The sequence below is a fragment of the Haliotis rubra genome, unplaced genomic scaffold (genome assembly GCF_003918875.1).
Source record: "Haliotis rubra isolate DU_JTF1 unplaced genomic scaffold, ASM391887v1 Scf1828, whole genome shotgun sequence".
NCBI lineage: Eukaryota > Metazoa > Mollusca > Gastropoda > Lepetellida > Haliotidae > Haliotis > Haliotis rubra.
The window spans coordinates 49,539-68,357 of NW_025765812.1; the positions used below are offsets into that span (position 1 = coordinate 49,539).

General features: G+C 43.5%; 2 protein-coding genes across 3 annotated transcripts in view; one reads left to right on the forward strand and one right to left on the reverse strand.

Moving 5' to 3' along the window:
• The first annotated feature begins 3,458 nt into the window (after positions 1–3,458).
• LOC124273659 (protein Wnt-10a-like) lies at positions 3,459–11,311 on the forward strand. The gene is made up of 5 exons (XM_046708933.1): positions 3,459–3,481; positions 4,061–4,323; positions 5,735–5,997; positions 9,530–9,670; positions 10,294–11,311. Exons 1-5 carry the CDS (start codon positions 3,459–3,461, stop codon positions 10,609–10,611), a joined length of 1,008 nt encoding a protein of 335 aa, XP_046564889.1. The 3' UTR covers positions 10,612–11,311.
• Positions 11,312–13,908: 2,597 nt separating this feature from the next.
• Positions 13,909–18,819, reverse strand: part of LOC124273660 (vesicle-fusing ATPase-like) — a 40,902-nt gene continuing 35,991 nt past the window's right edge. For both annotated transcript variants that reach the window (XM_046708934.1, XM_046708935.1), the window contains exon 21: positions 13,909–18,673. In XM_046708934.1, the coding sequence (XP_046564890.1) occupies positions 18,605–18,673 (69 nt within the window). In that variant the 3' untranslated portion in view covers positions 13,909–18,604. The remainder of the gene's footprint in view (positions 18,674–18,819) is intronic.

Genomic DNA, 18,819 nt, shown 5'->3' on the forward strand with positions numbered 1-18,819 from the left:
ATGTGAAGTACTGACCATGTGTTAGTCTGGGACAAGTAATGTGAACTATTGACCAAGCGTTAGTCTGGGACAAGTAATGTGAACTATTAACCAAGCGTTAGTCTGGAACTAGCAATGTGAACTATTGACCAAATGTTAGTCTGGGACAAGTAATGTGAACTACTGCCCAAGCGTTAGTCCGGGACAAGGAATGTGAACTACTGACCAAGCGTTAGTCTGGGACAAGTAATGTGAACTATTTACCAAGTGTTAGTCAGGGACAAGTAATGTGAACTATTGACCAAGCGTTAGTCTGGAACTAGCAATGTGAAGTACTGACCATGTGTTAGTCTGGGACAAGGAATGTGAAGTACTGACCAAATGTTAGTCTGGGACAAGTAATGTGAAGTACTGACCATGTGTTAGTCTGGGACAAGTAATGTGAACTATTGACCAAGTGTTAGTCTGGGACAAGTAATGTGAACTACCGAGCAAGCGTTAACCTGGAACTAGTAATGTGAAGTACTGACCATGTGTTAGTGTGGGACAAGTAATGTGAAGTACTGACCAAATGTAAATCTGGGACAAGTAATGTGAAGTACTGACCATGTGTTAGTCTAGGACAAGTAATGTGAACTATTTACCAAGTATTTGTCTGGGACAAGTAATGTGAACTATTCACCAAGCGTTAGTCTGGAACTAGCAATGTGAAGTACTGGCCATGTGTTAGTCTTGGACAAGTAATGTGAACTAGTGACCAAATGTTAGTCTAGGACAAGGAATATGAACTACTGGACAAGCGTTATTCTGGAACTAGTAATGTGAACTATTGACCAAGTGTTAGTCTGGAACTAGTAATGTGAACTATTGACCAAGTGTTAGTCTGGAACTAGTAATGTGAACTACTGACCAAGTGTTAGTCTGGAATCAACAATGTCAACTATTGACCAAGTGTTAGTCTGGAACTAGTAATGTGAACTATTGACCAAGTGTTAGTCTCGAGTTATGTGAACTATTGACCAAGTGTTAGTCTGGAACTAGTAATGTGAACTATTGACAAAGCGTTTGTCTGGAACAAGTAATGTGAACTACTGACCAAGTGTTAGTCTGGAACTAGTAATGTGAACTATTAACCAAGTGTTAGTCTGGAACAAGTAATGTGAGCTACTGACCAAGTGGTAATATATTACGTTATTGATTTGAAGTAGATGTCAAAGATGTTTTTGTAGAAGTTTGTGAAGTTGATGAGTGTGTGGATGTTTACCAAGTATTGTGTACAGTATGTTGCGTTTGACACTGGAAAAGAATCATAGTCATACAAACTATTCGGCGGAGATGATTACTTTACGGTAATTACGCACACTGTCGGACATTTTTTCAGACAATTAACCTTCCTGTGTTAGGTTTTGAAGTTTAAGTTTGGTAGCTATTCCATAGCCTAGCTCTTTGATTTTGACATTACACATCTAGGAGCACCACGTGATCAGATCAGGCCAGTCAGACCTGTTAGTGTGAGCTTCTTTACAAATCGTTCGTCGTAAAGTAATAAGTAAGCGGGTTTCTCAGTTCTTTGACTCAAATTGGATGAACGTGCGGTAGATATCCTTTCATGTAATATTTCCACTAATTGGTGCTTTCAGTTACGATGACTGCATGGCGCCAATTCTAAGACGTCTTATAGAACACATACATAGTCAAGGAGTGTGGTCGGAGTGCAATAGGAAAGCTAACGGAAACTAACAACAACGACAACGAGAACGAGAGCATTGGCAAGGAGAGATTTAACAATAAAACAAATAAGTCTATATTTGTTTAGGTTAACAAGGTATGTCTTATCTGATGGAACATCCACCAATTTATTAGAGTGGGGTAATTAAGGTAAACCCAAATGCACATGCACTTCCTCTTGAACTGTTATACATTACTGAGAGATACACAGTCACCTTACAGAAAGATTGGCGCATGGGTGGCCAAGTAGTCTAAGGCCCCTCAATTTGCTATGCAGAGTAGCGTCCCCTGGATACGCCAGAAACCGTTGGTTGAATCCAGTTTGGTCACAGTGGTGAATGACGAAGACCTCCAGCACTTCGTGCTTTCCATCCACGTTAAACTCACACGCCATGGTATAACTTGAATTTCAGTGTGCGAAATGGTTATCTCCCAATTGACAGACACCCATTTGACAGACACGCAATTGACAGAGACTGAACTAGATTGTTAATTAGGGTAACACCTACGGGTATAATGGAACAGTCCACTCTCTAGTGAGTAGAGCAGGGTGAGCCTGAAACAGGTTCGTTACTGAGAAGTTTGATTGTGGGTAAATAGAACTTTGTTGTGATTAAATGATAAATGATTTCTCTTCTCAAAATTGATTTTACTATCAATTACTATTGAATATAAAAACAGGTTTGTCACTGAGAGGTTTGATTGTGTTTATTGATAGAAAAGGCCCCTCCCAATAATAGCGTATGTACAACAGAAGTTAACTGAGAAAATGTTTTGTTGGAGAGATATAGATATGTACATATTTGAAAACATTCTGATTTGCAGTAAATGAGACACCTGTATTGCCATGTAGGATACGATTAATACCAATCAGTGTTGTAATTTCAACAATACTTTCTAAAGATTGTAACAGTTTATGTCTTTGAGTAGTATATAATGGCATTCAAGGAAGTAACGAAAAACATTCTCACATCCATGGCCATGATGCGTCATATTTTAAATATTTATTCTAAATAAATCGTAATTAAGTGCACTCGTCATATATCTTAATATTGTGTGCAAAACATATTACTTCTTTATTCCATATGAATAATATTTAGGTTCACATTTGACTTTATTTGATTTATATGATACAACAGTGTCGCAATTTCTAATAGCTAAGCTAATGTTTTCAATATGATGATGCCGACTAGAAGGTTAAACCGAAATGTTTATGAAAATATATTGTTTTTATATTGCAGCAATAAAAAATCGTCCATCTAAATAATATAACTTCAGTTTGTTCCTGTGTTTTTATTTGGACTATTCCATTATAATGTGTAGGTAACAGGTAGGTTATTTTAAGGTGTCTGCGAACTGGCTGTCGCGGAATAGGCACCTGCCTGCTAGCCCGTGGCAAGTAAAAATTCAGTCAGCCAGTAAATCTCCACAGTCATTGGTCCGACTGGCTAGTGAATGTTTATGGAGTAATTTTGTAAATATATTACTCTCTCCGACTTGTTAAAGTATAACACACTAAATCATGAAAGATTATGGCCTGATTATGTTCATCATATTAGTTTAATTATGAAACACGTGTCTACATTCAATTTCGGACAAGTGAATTATTTTGTGGACTAGTAACTTTCAGGCATAGCTAGCCCGACTGGCAAGCACATTTTGGAAACTATTTGGCACACTGACTGGAATACTGTGCAAAGTTACGTTAAACTCACTCACATTACAGAAAGCGACAGCCAGCTAAAATACGGATGTATTCACAGAGACAAGAAACGTAAGATATAATGGGTCTTTATCCCATCTGTCGTAATCTGCCGCGGAAGTCACACTGTATGGCGGGTTTGCGTATGTGATTAGTCGCTGCTGAGACAACAAGGTATACTTTGCAGTTCCATCGTCTGCCCCTATTCCTCCATCCTGTACAAAACCCTGCAGGTTTTACCCTGGAAAAAAGAGTTCTTCGACTTCATCTTAGTTCCGTGTTTCTTAGCTGGTATGATTCAATTTTCAACACCTTCCCTACACACGTTGAAAACAGCGCCCATTGTTGTAGGGTGCTCTCTCTACGTAGTGACATGCCAGGCTGGTACACCTGACACAGACAGTACATACCGTGGCTTATGTCCTTACATCATACTGACGTCGACTCTTAGACTTCGTAAATGGGGACTCCATGTGCTGTTAGCCACATTAGCTTCCGACTGCCGTCATCATCATCTCAATAAATCACATCTTAAGAGATTAAAGTAAACTGTTTTAATTCTGTTTTAGTACATTCAGCAATAATCGTGATGTCATATGCATCAATCCACATGCAAATCAAACATTAATGACGCATAGTTTTATGATTCAGATGCCTGAAGAATGACATCTTGCGCCTGAACATCAAGAAAGAACCACACTTGGATCCCAACACTGTGTGTAAGACGTACCCCGAGTTGTCCCAGACTCAGTACGACTTGTGTCGAAAGTACCCTGATGTTACTGCGTCCGCTATACAGGGTGTACAGATCGGCATCCATGAGTGCCAGCATCAACTGCGTACTCATCGCTGGAACTGCTCCAGCCTCGAGAGGAAAAACAAAAACCCTCATGCTAGCCCCCTTTTGAAAAGAGGTAATAACATCCAGCATCCCTGGGTTAGTTTATGTTCATCTGCACGTATATCTATACAAATATGCCTGTAGTAAGCATGTCAAGTTAACTCCGTGTGTAAATGTCGGGTGTCCCAACTATACGTGGTAGGCAAAGCTGATGAAAGAACAGCTACATGGAGGGTAGAGAACCTGGGGATTGTTAGCTGGAGATGTTGGTGGGCACCCAACCTCGCAAGAAGATGACTGGTCCAGGTCCTCCAAACAGCCGGGCGATGTCATGGTGGTTGTAATTAGGGATGGTGCTTGGCGTATGCGTCAATTACTTGTAGGTATTTGATGTATTTCCAACACATCTAATGATGTGCTTTACAATAACTTGACTGCTTTAATCTCATACAGCCTCAGGCTGTTCGGGGTTGTGGGAATATTAAACATCTCCAAATGTTTCAACACATGTATGATAAAAACACCCCAGAAGGAAGTATACTGGCAGCCCAAAGCAAGGCAAACATACCCAACACTTAGCTGTGAGGATGACAAGGTGGCGAGTCTCGAGGGCTCAGCAAAGGTCGGAGTGAGGGAGATGTACTGACTTGCTTGTTTTTCTAATGATGTGTTAGATACCTCCCGAGCAGGGCAGGATAACAGTTGATTTCTATGATGATGTATCAGTTACTCCTAAATTGCGAAAGGGAAACAAGAAGCGGAATGACCTTATCGTTCCCCTATCATCTGTTCTCGATTGCTCTGGAAATACTTCTTTCCTGTGGCGATCTGAGCTAATTACTGGTGCAGGTTGTTGTATCAAGTTAAGGAACATCTTGAAGACTTTGCTGGGTGTGTGTGCCACTAACAAACCGGCCCCAGCCAGAGAACAGTCTCTTCTCTGTATGTCGGAAATGGGATTACTTTGGATAAAGGCCCCGCAATCACACCAGATCCAGAATTGCTGAGATTTTTTGCTGCCTGTGCTGGAGTAACGAGTCCCGTGTGTTTGTGGCTGGTTCTCTCCAGTGTTTTCATTATAAACACATTTTCTTTGAAACTCCTTTAGGAGGTGCAGCAGTAGTGGCGGCGGCACTGGGTGGCGGGAATCGTGTTGACATATGCTTCTTGTGCCTGTTTAATCTAGTCAAGTCAAAAGACTGAAAATTTCGGATCTGTTTTCTTTTAGATGTACCGAATGTTTTAATTTATCTTTTCCGCCAAAGTGTGGAAAGACACCGAACTATATCTGGGCTAGTTGTTGTATGAATCCATAAAAATAAGTAGCTATGACGGAATGAAATAGAAATATATTAAGAAATAGCATTTTATAGCGTTTGATATTGACGTTAACCTTAGTAGAAACGGTTCAGAACACTCGTGTAATGTTTGTTCCTGAGTTATCCAGTGTAACCCTCTATCCTTGTCTATTTGTCTACTTACAGGTTTCAAGGAGACAGCATTCGCATATGCAATATCTGCTGCGGGCGTCACACATCAAGTATCGAAGGCCTGCAGTCTGGGCAAGCTGAAGTCCTGCGGCTGTGACATGAGCGTGTACGGGTTGAACAGAGACTTCGAGTGGGGAGGATGCAGTCATAACGTTGACTTCGGAGAGCAGTACGCGAAACGATTCATGGATTCCAAAGAGATGGCCCGGGATATCCACTCCCGTATAAATCTCCACAACAATCGCGCTGGAAGATTGGTAAGAAACTGCCAACTAATTTTTCAAGTAGTATCATCATAAAGCCTAAACAAATACCAATCAATAACGTCATATCACAGTAAGACCGTGATTTCAAGAGGCATCGTTAAGCTAAAGGGTAAACAAAGGTAACGACACGTTCTTCCAATACAATGGATCTAATGGCCTGGTATGCTCTGCAGGATGTAACCAGTATCGTATCTTATGACCTTATGTGGTCTGCAGGGGGTAACCAGTATCGTATCTTATGACCTTTTGTGGTCTGCAGGGGGTAACCAGTATCGTATCTTATGACCTTATGTGCTCTGCAGGATGTAACCAGTATCGTATCTTATGACCTTATGTTGTCTGCAGGGGGTAACCAGTATCGTATCTTATGACCTTATGTGGTCTACAGGGTGTCACCAGTATCGTATCTTATGACCTTATGTGGTCTGCAGGATGTAACCAGTATCGTATCTTATGACCTTATGTGGTCTGCAGGGGGTAACCAGTACCGTATCTTATGACCTAGTGTGGTCTGCAGGGGGTAACCAGTATCGTATCTTACGACCTAGTGTGGTCTGCAGGGGGTAACCGGTATCATATCTTATGACCTTATGTGGTCTGCAGGGTGTAACCAGTATCGTATCTTATGACCTTATGTTGTCTGCAGGGTGTAACCAGTATCGTATCTTATGACCTAGTGTGGTCTGCAGGGTGTAACCAGTATCGTATCTTATGACCTTATGTGGTCCGCAGGATGTAACCAGTATCGTATGTTATGACTTTATGTTGTCTGCAGGATGTAGCCAGTATCGTATCTTAGGACCTTATGTTGTCTACAGGGTGTCACCAGTATCGTATCTTATGACCTTATGTGGTCTGCAGGATGTAACCAGTATCGTATCTTATGACCTTATGTGGTCTGCAGGGGGTAACCAGTACCGTATCTTATGACCTAGTGTGGTCTGCAGGGGGTAACCAGTATCGTATCTTACGACCTAGTGTGGTCTGCAGGGGGTAACCGGTATCATATCTTATGACCTTATGTGGTCTGCAGGGTGTAACCAGTATCGTATCTTATGACCTTATGTTGTCTGCAGGGTGTAACCAGTATCGTATCTTATGACCTAGTGTGGTCTGCAGGGTGTAACCAGTATCGTATCTTATGACCTTATGTGGTCCGCAGGATGTAACCAGTATCGTATGTTATGACTTTATGTTGTCTGCAGGATGTAGCCAGTATCGTATCTTATGACCTTATGTTGTCTGCAGGGTGTAACCAGTATCGTATCTTATGACCTTATGTGGTCTGCAGGATGTAGCCAGTATCGTATCTTATGACCTTATGTGCTCTGCAGGGGGTAACCAGTATCGTATCTTATGACCTTATGTGGTCTGCAGGGTGTAACCAGTATCGTATATTATGACCTTATGTGGTCTGCAGGGGGTAACCAGTATCGTATCTTATGACCTTATGTGGTCTGCAGGGTGTAACCAGTATCATATCTTATGACCTTATGTGGTCTGCGGGGTGTAACCAGTATCGTATCTTATGACCTTATGTGGTCTGCAGGGTGTAACCAGTATCGTATCTTATGACCTAGTGTGGTCTGCAGGGTGTAACCAGTATCATATCTTATGACCTTATGTGGTTTGCAGGGTGTAACCAGTATCATATCTTATGACCTTATGTGGTCTGCAGGGTGTAACCAGTATCGTATCTTATGACCTAGTGTGGTCTGCAGGGTGTAACCAGTATCGTATCTTATGACCTAGTGGGTTCGGCTGGCTGTAACCAGTATCGTATCTTATGACCTGGCTGTAACCTGTACCACATCTATTGAAATAGCGTGTTCTTCAGGCTGCAACCCGTAAAGTTTCTAAACTTGTGTGTTCTTCGGGCATTTATCTGTAACGTATCTAATGAACTGATGGGTTCACCTGTTATGTATGTAATGAGCTGTCACCAATAACATATATTACGTGACAGTTAAGGAAATTGCATCCTCAAAGCGTCAAGTAGCTAATCAGCAACTGTAAACACGCACCTGACAGAGGAGCTATCTATAGGCCAGAAGGGCAATGAAGACAGGCGACTCTACATTAACAGAGTTCGATGCCGCTACCACAAATCGATATTATACGAGCGCCTCAATTAATTTGCTGCCACTTGCAATACATACTCCAGCCTATCCCATAAGTTCTGTCTCATCACCCACATCGAATTGTAACCTCTGGGTTTCTCCTTCGACGTTTCTCTTCATCTAGACATTCTGCGGGCCATAAAAGTTACGTATCCAATACGCTATTGTTTCTTTGGGGTGTTACCCGTAACATACCTACTGAAACAGGGGGTTGTGCAGCCTGTCACAAGGACGGTATGCTAGCTGGTGTATTCTTCACGAATAACACCCATGATATATGTATTGCCCCGGTGTAATGTTCACGCATAACACCCATGATATAAGTATCACTCCGGTGTAATGTTCACGCATAACATCCATGATATATGTATTACCCCGGTCTGTTCTTCACGCATAACACCCATGATATATGTATTACCCCGGTGTAATGTTCACGAATAACACCCATGATATATGTATTGCCCCGGTGTGTTCTTCACGCATAACACCCATGATATATGTATTACCCCGGTGTAATGTTCACGAATAACACCCATGATATATGTATTCGGCCGGTGTGTTCTTAACGCATAACACCCATGATATATGTATTCGGCCGGTGTGTTATTTACGCATAACACCCATGATATATGTATTGCCCCGGTGTGTTCTTCGCGCATAACACCCATGATATATGTATTGCCCCGGTGTGTTCTTCGCGCATAACACCCATGATATATGTATTGTCCTGGTGTGTTCTTCACGCATTACACCCATGATATATGTATTGCCCCGGTGTAATGTTCACGCATAACACCCATCATATATGTATTGTCCCGGTGTGTTCTTCATGCATAACACCCATGATATATGTATTGCCCCGGTGTGTTCTTCATGCATAACACCCATCATATATGTATTGCCCCGGTGTGTTTTTCATGCATTACACCCATGATATATGTATTGCCCTGGTGTGTTCTTAACGCATAACACCCATGATATATGTATTGCCCCGGTGTGTTCTTCATGCATAACACCCATGATATATGTATTGCCCCGGTGTGTTCTTCGTGCATAACACCCATGATATATGTATTGCCCCGGTGTGTTCTTCGTGCATAACACCCATGATATATGTATTGCCCCGGTGTGTTCTTCGTGCATAACACCCATGATATATGTATTGCCCCGGTGTGTTCTTCGTGCATAACACCCATGATATATGTATTGCCCCGGTTTGTTCTTCGTGCATAACACCCATGATATATGTATTGCCCCGGTTTGTTCTTCGTGCATAACACCCATGATATATGTATTGCCCCGGTGTGTTCTTCGCGCATGACACCCATGATATATGTATTGCCCCGGTTTGTTCTTCGCGCATAACACCCATGATATATGTATTGCCCCGGTGTGTTCTTCAGGCTGTGATCCGTAACGTCCAGAAGCAGTGCAAGTGTCACGGAATGTCGGGCAGCTGTGAGCTGAAAACGTGCTGGAAAGCTGCGCCTAACTTCAGAGAAGTTGGGGATCTGCTGAAGCGCAAGTTCAAGGCCGCCACCAAGGTACAGGTACAGGCGCATTTATGTCCTACGCATGTACATAAGCAGTGTGACATGGGACTGTATAACGATACGAATTATGACAGACTAAGATGACACGCACAATGATGACGTCATGAACCAGACGTCGCGTGTTTTTAAGTCTTGACGCGAAGCAGCAATATGCAGGTTTTGTTTGCTTCCTACAAATCTGCTCACCTAGCGTGTGTACAGAGCGTGGTCTATGTTGGTACGGTAGCTGACGGGCAACTATGACTTCGAGTAACGAAGTCAGTCAGTCTGTATGGTACTCCACATAACCAGGGGGGCGGTGGGGTAGCCTAATGGTTAAAGCGTTGGCTCGTCACGCCGAAGACCCGGGTTCGAATCCCAACATGGGCACAATGTGTGAAGCCCATTTCTGGTGTCCCCCGCCGTGATGTTGCTGGAATATTGCTAAAAGCGGCGTAAAACCAAACTCAGTCAGTCAGTCCACATAACCAGGAGCTGACCCGTGATGATCCAGTGCGCCATTACATACATGTTGTAACGATAGTACAGTGTGACGCTGAACGTTTTAGAAAGGTGTAGAAAAATTGAGTGCATTCTCAAACAATTATTGAAATTAACGATGTCTTACATTTTAGATTCACATCGGAAATGCAGCCAGTGGGCGGTTAATAAAGCAGAATGGTCGTCGCCCTCGCCAATCAGATCTGCTGTACTATCAGAAGTCGCCGAGCTTCTGTGAGCCGAACAACCGTCTTGATTCCCCCGGCACGACCGGTCGCCTGTGCAACAAATCTAGTGACGGTGTAGACAACTGTGGAACACTATGCTGTGGCCGAGGTTATAACATCCTAAAAGTCCGACGATCTGAGAGGTGCAACTGCAAATTCTACTGGTGTTGTTACGTAGAGTGTCAGACATGTACTTATAATGAGTGGGTAACAGTCTGCAAGTGACCCCTGACAGAAGCCACACACTGTGGTAATCAGTAAAGAGAGTTCACGTGGAGCCAAGGATGTCGGCACTGTGAACACAGAATCTGACGCATTATCACCAAGTGCCTGATGTCGAAGTAGATACAGCGACCAAGTGGCAATGCTAACTGCAGCAGGGTAAGGTACAGAGATACCTTCAGGTGACAAGACTAGACATGTCGTCTTCAATCGGAACGTAACACGCATAATTGAAAGTTTTGACATTGTTGAAGATCACCTACGTTGTAACTTGTTTGATGTATATAAGTTTCTATGTGAGGTGTCCCATAGGTGGATTTTTCCTGTAGCGTTGTATTTATAAGACATGTATAGTGGTTGCTGGATCTGTGTTGCGAGACACCAGCATCACTTCCGGATCATCAATATCAAAAGTGGCAACATTGATGTATTTCAAATAAATTGTGTGTGTCTACAGAAAATGTCCTAAACACCCACAATAGGTGGTCATGACATTAATCGTCAGCAAGCTTGTTCCCCCTTTGAGTGAGGAAGTGAGTGAGTGAGTGACCCACTTTAATCAATAATCCAGCAATATTAAGGCGGGGGCACCAAAAATGACCTTCTCACACATTGTACCTATTAACAGAAGGGTTAATACACCTACCTAAAACAACATTGAAAGGCTGAACGACAAATTACAAATACAATTTCTAATATCTAAGCTTTGCATTTGTATCGTTAATCAGCTTAGCACAAACTTAGAGTCAAAATAGGTACAAATCGGTATTTATTACAAAAAGGAAAAGGTTGTGATGACTCCGTGATGCAAATTGTTGGGTATTGAAACATCAACAGTGGACCAACGTTTCATGAGTTCACAAGGTCCTGTTTCATCCTTTCAATGACAAGCGCCAGGCAGGGTAACAAGTACCATCATTTAATACCATTGTGGAGGACGCAGCCGGGGATCAAACAACCGCTCTTCCGTTCTCTGGGAACGCTGATGTAAATCGTTGATCTGGAGAGGAAATCACTCAGATTATTTATTTTGTTTGATGGGTATACACATTATCTTTCAATAGGCAAATGGAGAAGTAAAACCTTACATCTCACACACATGTAGTAGGTCACAACGCTGCAGGACCAGCATGGTGGCGGCAAAAAAATCTCGAGCTACTATTTGAGTGCTGAGGCTGTTCTGATCAGTCTTCCAGATTAAAGTGTGAGAAAGGCCCGATTGGCGTGCTGACTGACGAAAGATTTTGATCGAAATGGATCTGGGAACCATTCACCTCGGATCTTATGGTACAAGATGTGACAAAATCATCTACTGGGCGGCTCGATAGGGATGTATATGTAGAAGTATAGTATTACATATATACTAACCGCCTTGTGTGGTGTGCGTCATATACAGTTTAAGAGTAATACATTTGATTCTGAAATTAGAAAATGTATCTTTCAATACAAAATCATAAAGATCTCCTCGACTTTAAGGTCGTGTTGCACGCGCATGTTTACACGTGGCGCACAATTTGGATGTTTGCGAGTTTGTTTGTTGAAAGCTACTCATACGCGTAGTTTAGTAATGTTAATTTTACGGAAAGATTGTTTATCTACGAGGTGCTCATAAAACACTTTTGAATGGAAGAAAATGACGCTTACATTGTGCTACGTTTGTTGAAAATCCACGCACACGCTGTGTATTCTGCAAATAGGAATGGCTCATGGCATTGTTATGTTCATTGAAATAATATCTCTTTGGAGACATATATAAGGCCGTTTACGAGGACGTGCCTCAGATTGGCCGTCCCCTTGAGATGTGACGTCAACACAACCACATTTGGTTGGTGCATTTAGAGAATGGACGCCAAACTGCCATATTAACAGCTCGGACAATTCATGGGTGGCTTAGACCAACTTGTGGCAGAACCTAAGCAGGCAATTGGAGCAACTAACTTCGTGTTGAAAGCTTCCAAAGTTCCAGTGACAAGACTGGGACAGTACACTGTTCACAGGTGATTCCAGGTTAAATCAGCATACTCAGGACAGCACGTTTACCGACGCTTGCGTTAGTGAACGTCATCAGTTCGGGGATGGATGTGTAATGGTATTGGTTTGAATCATATGTCATGTTAGACTCCTCATTAAAGTAAACAAAAGAAAGGTGGACGAAATCATGTTGTACACTTTGTGCAAATGCCGGAACGTAGCATCAACCGACCAGGTGTTATACGTGTTGTTACAGACTTTCAGAGGAAGCATAACATTGGTGTACTGCCATGGTTGGTGTTTTGCCAAACCTTTTTCCTGTAGAACTTGTCGAAGGTTAGAAATAACGATGTGACAACACCTGGACAAACCGGTAACGCATGCTCTGTTGGGCCAATCTTTAGTTGACATCAGCAACATCTTCCAGGTTGTTTTCAACCATCTGGTGCCAGTGCCAGTGCAAATGGTGACCACAGCCCATATTGAAATTGTTGAATGACTTGTTACACTTTTAGTTTACCTGGAACTGATTTCAACAACGAACTGGCAATGACAAAACATTGATGGGACGAATGACAAAATATTACGTCATGATTTTCAGTAACATAGAATTTTTACACTACTTAATCTGAAGCACGCTTTTCTGAAAGTATATGTGTGTCGGCATCAATCGCGAAAATAATGTCGCTACATATATTACAGAGCTACAGGGTTGGCGGGAACCAGTCTTCATAAAGAAGGCGTAATTCTCAGAGAGAGACAATGGCAAGGTTCTCTGTATTGACATTCCCACAATGGCCACGACCAGAGGATGGACCATGGTGTTTGGTTAAAGTACAAATTATTTACAAGAATATGGACTCAATATGGAGCCAAGACATTCTGCATTCTAACTACACTTATACTCCTGTAATATTTGCTACATTATCTAAGAATACCTAAAATGCACAACAAAATGAAGCATGCAGTGTACAGAATACTGTAATACTAACATATTTAAAAACACTAACTGGATGTCACAAGGGTACTTCCAATTAGTGGCAAAAAAGGTCCTGAAGTTTCAGAGCAAATTCCAATACCATTTTTCAAGCAAGGGCGACTCACAAGATCATAAATGTACTGTAGCAATGGTCACCCAAGAATGTCAAGCACACTTTTGTTTACAGGAGTGAATACAATAGTTACCTGTCCAAAGGGAACATTCCAGGGACACACTCTGGTCGTGAACATTCAACAGCTGCATCAAACTGCTTCTCATGATACATCATGTATTTCATTCCCCTTATTTTGGTTCATATAGTACATGCAACAAAAGAGTCTGCAATTGTGTTGGAACTAATAATTTCTTTATTGAGTTACATTCTTTACAGACTGGAGACTAAAGTCCAAAGCAGTTGTAGATAAGATATAGATAAACACTTCTTACCTCAGCTACCTACAACACCATAGCACATCATCTAGCTCTTTCAATAAGATTAAGTTACACATTTTTTAGTCATCTGGAATGACTCTGCCTATGGCCCTAACTGATCAATGTACCAGTCAAGAGACATAGTACACTAGGCAACTCCAGGTGAACAGCTTTCAGAGGAGCTGACAGTGAACTAGGCAACTCAAGGTCAACAGCCATCAGAGGGGCTGACACAGTGCACTAGGCAACTCCAGGTCAACAGCCATCAGAGGAGCTGACACAGTGCACTAGGCAACTCCAGGTCAACAGCTTTCAGAGGAGCTGACACAGTGCACTAGGCAACTCCAGGTCAACAGCCATCAGAGGGGCTGACAGTGAACTAGGCAACTCCAGGTCAACAGCCATCAGAGGGGCTGACACAGTGAACTAGGCAACTCCTGGTCAACAGCCATCAGAGGAGCTGACAGTGAACTAGGCAACTCCAGGTCAACAGCCATCAGAGGGGCTGACACAGTGCACTAGGCAACTCCAGGTCAACAGCCATCAGAGGGGCTGACAGTGAACTAGGCAACTCCAGGTCAACAGCCATCAGATGGGCTGACACAGTGCACTAGGCAACTCCAGGTCAACAGCCATCAGAGGAGCTGACACAGTGAACTAGGCAACTCCAGGTCAACAGCCATCAGAGGGGCTGACAGTGAACTAGGCAACTCCAGGTCAACAGCCATCAGAGGGGCTGACACAGTGCACTAGGCAACTCCAGATCAACAGCCATCAGAGGAGCTGACACAGTGCACTAGGCAACTCCAGGTCAACAGCCATCAGAGGGGCTGACACAGTGAACTAGGCAACTCCAGATCAACAGCCATCAGAGGGGCTGACAGTGAACTAGGCAACTCCAGGTCAACAGCCATCAGAGGGGCTGACAGTGAACTAGGCAACTCCAGGTCAACAGCCATCAGAGGGGCTGACACAGTGAACTAGGCAACTCCAGATCAACAGCCATCAGAGGGGCTGACAGTGAACTAGGCAACTCCAGGTCAACAGCCATCAGAGGGGCTGACAGTGAACTAGGCAACTCCAGGTCAACAGCCATCAGAGGGGCTGACACAGTGCACTAGGCAACTCCAGGTGAACAGCCATCAGAGGAGCTGACACAGTGCACTAGGCAACTCCAGGTCAACAGCCATCAGAGGGGCTGACACAGTGCACTAGGCAACTCCAGGTCAACAGCCATCAGAGGAGCTGACACACTGCACTAGGCAACTCCAGGTCAACAGCTTTCAGAGGAGCTGACACAGTGCACTAGGCAACTCCAGGTCAACAGCCATCAGAGGGGCTGACAGTGAACTAGGCAACTCCAGGTCAACAGCTTTCAGAGGGGCTGACAGTGAACTAGGCAACTCCAGGTCAACAGCCATCAGAGGAGCTGACAGTGAACTAGGCAACTCCAAGTCAACAGCCATCAGAGGGGCTGACACAGTGCACTAGGCAACTCCAGGTCAACAGCCATCAGAGGGGCTGACACAGTGAACTAGGCAACTCCAGGTCAACAGCCATCAGAGGGGCTGACACAGTGCACTAGGCAACTCCAGGTCAACAGCCATCAGATGGGCTGACACAGTGCACTAGGCAACTCCAGGTCAACAGCCATCAGAGGAGCTGACACAGTGAACTAGGCAACTCCAGCTCAACAGCCATCAGAGGGGCTGACAGTGAACTAGGCAACTCCAGGTCAACAGCCATCAGAGGGGCTGACACAGTGCACTAGGCAACTCCAGATCAACAGCCATCAGAGGAGCTGACACAGTGCACTAGGCAACTCCAGGTCAACAGCCATCAGAGGGGCTGACACAGTGAACTAGGCAACACCAGGTCAACAGCCATCAGAGGGGCTGACAGTGTACTAGGCAACTCCAGGTCAACAGCCATCAGAGGAGCTGACAGTGAACTAGGCAACTCCAGGTCAACAGCCATCAGAGGGGCTGACACAGTGCACTAGGCAACTCCAGGTCAACAGCCATCAGAGGGGCTGACACAGTGCACTAGGCAACTCCAGGTCAACAGCCATCAGAGGGGCTGACACAGTGCACTAGGCAACTCCAGGTCAACAGCCATCAGAGGGGCTGACACAGTGCACTAGGCAACTCCAGGTCAACAGCCATCAGAGGGGCTGACACAGTGCACTAGGCAACTCCAGGTCAACAGCCATCAGAGGGGCTGACACAGTGCACTAGGCAACTCCAGGTCAACAGCCATCAGAGGGGCTGACACAGTGCACTAGGCAACTCCAGGTGAACAGCCATCAGAGGGGCTGACACAGTGCACTAGGCAACTCAAGGTCAGCAGCCATCAGAGGGGCTGACAGTGAACTAGGCAACTCCAGGTCAACAGCCATCAGAGGGGCTGACACAGTGCACTAGGCAACTCCAGGTCAACAGCCATCAGAGGGGCTGACACAGTGCACTAGGCAACTCCAGGTCAACAGCCATCAGAGGGGCTGACACAGTGCACTAGGCAACTCCAGATCAACAGCCATCAGAGGAGCTGACACAGTGCACTAGGCAACTCCAGGTCAACAGCCATCAGAGGGGCTGACACAGTGCACTAGGCAACTCCAGGTCAACAGCCATCAGAGGGGCTGACACAGTGCATTAGGCAACTCCAGGTCAACAGCCATCAGAGGGGCTGACACAGTGCACTAGGCAACTCCAGGTCAACAGCCATCAGAGGGGCTGACACAGTGCACTAGGCAACTCCAGGTCAGCAGCCATCAGAGGAGCTGACACAGTGCACTAGGCAACTCCAGGTCAACAGCCATCAGAGGGGCTGACACAGTGCACTAGGCAACTCCAGGTCAACAGCCATCAGAGGGGCTGACACAGTGCACTAGGCAACTCCAGGTCAACAGCCACCAGCTTGGATGACATAGCACAGTGTAAGCTATATGCTCCCATATGTGGCAGATAAAGACCAGATTACATCATACAATATTGGAAAAAAGCGAAGGTACTCTGGAGGAAATGGGTACTGATCAAATCAGTATGTTATACTTATAACTTCACAAAATATACTGGCATTTCACATAAAACATATACAGCACATGCAACAAAACTGAAATTCAAGAGTTCCCCAATGGTAATACACTTTCTAAAATTCCTGTGATCATGTTTCTACTTGTACCAACTGCCCTGTAGCTATATATAACTGCACTTATCAGATAAGAAAGGTGGAGGTTCCATCTGTTAACATGGTCAAACTGACCTTCTGTGAAACTGGCTACAGTGCAGAGAAAAAACGGTGTTACAAAATGAGTAGTTCAAATCATATCTTACCATGTGGATATGGAACATTTTGCTTTAATGTGCTATTTGAACTCTTGACAAGAGCAATACAAGTACACAAACTACATCATGACCTGATCAGCAACACTACCATGCTCAGGTTAACATTACCTGCTCCAGTACTGGTTTTAACTCCCTGACACTGCTACTTTCATGTACAGAGATTTTGATTAAACCAAAAATTAGTATGTAAACCTTCCTCTCCATTTGATTGTCTTCCCATAGTGTTGCTCAACTAGAAAACGCCTTTGTATTATTACTGAACACCCACAGCACTGAGTACTTTATAGAGTCCCATTTCCACTGATGACAATCAACTGTAACATATATATCAATGTTGTGTGTTGAAACATTTGTGTATGTATTGCTTTATGCAACCCTTGTTCATAGTGTCAAATATGGATAATACATACAGGTTTCAATGTTGATCCTGATGGTAATACTGACATGAAGATGTTTGTATGGTTATGAAGTTGACAAAAGATGTAGTGTACACAGCACATACAGTTCAATCAGCAAATAATTTACTGCACACACATATATCTGCTAGTAAATATGTTATTTAATGTTTTAGAAGTTACTAATATAAATCACACACACTGATTCACATAATTTGTCTTTACACATCAAATGACAATGAAGGTTAAATTATATAAATCTCAAAGGATGAATATTGTTTTGAAAATATCATTTGTTCTCTTTATGAATTGTAATGGTACATAAAGCACATACTTTGATAATCAGTGTGTTTGTGAGGCATGATGTAGAGAAAAAGGATATTTAATACTTTAAGAATTATATTTTGAGAAAAGTGTATACATTTAACATCAGTACAGGAGCTAAAACCACTGCAAGACAATATATGTCCCAGGCCTGTGGTGTATGCATCACTGGGGCTGTTGGTGAGTTGGCTGGTGGTCCCTTACTGTGCTGCAGAGGTTAACCAAATTAGTGCAAATACATCTTACACATCTTACATAATGAAAGTGTGCTGATTTTTCCAGGATCATTGACTCTATGCTCTAAACTGCTGCACTAACAAACACTCTTGAAACAATATACTGATAGAGTGTACTGATACTGTGTACAGATACAGTGTTTGCCCAGTGGGAGGCTGCATGTCACCAGGTAGAGCCTGTAACAGAGTATCTCCACAGCTGCTGGAATGTACCCAAACTACACCACAAACAAGTGACAACAACACAACAAGGTAGAGGAAGTAACAAGTGTATAAATAAGGTTCCTAAGAGTAAGCAGGACCAGACTGTCCTCATCTCTCAAGAGCTCCCTCGTCCTCCAGGATATCCACCAACTTGTCTGCACGCAGAGACTCATCCATCTGAAACACAAGAAGGTGGTAATCATTTCCAGCAACCTGTACAACATATAGGCAATGCACCATCTTACTTTAGCTGCACCACTGCCTAGTGGGTATACAATTACATAGTAGCTGTCCTAATTTAGGCTTGGGTGCTTGTAACTTCT

What these genes read in the sequence shown, in the direction of transcription:
- LOC124273659 (XM_046708933.1), top strand. Translation starts at nt 3,459, where the DNA reads ATGTATTCACAGAGACAAGAAAC. An exon ending in TAGCCCCCTTTTGAAAAGAG is followed by an intron (nt 4,324 to 5,734) that starts GTAATAACATCC and finishes GTCTACTTACAG; the next exon opens with GTTTCAAGGAGACAGCATTC. An exon ending in AGTTCAAGGCCGCCACCAAG is followed by an intron (nt 9,671 to 10,293) that starts GTACAGGTACAG and finishes CTTACATTTTAG; the next exon opens with ATTCACATCGGAAATGCAGC.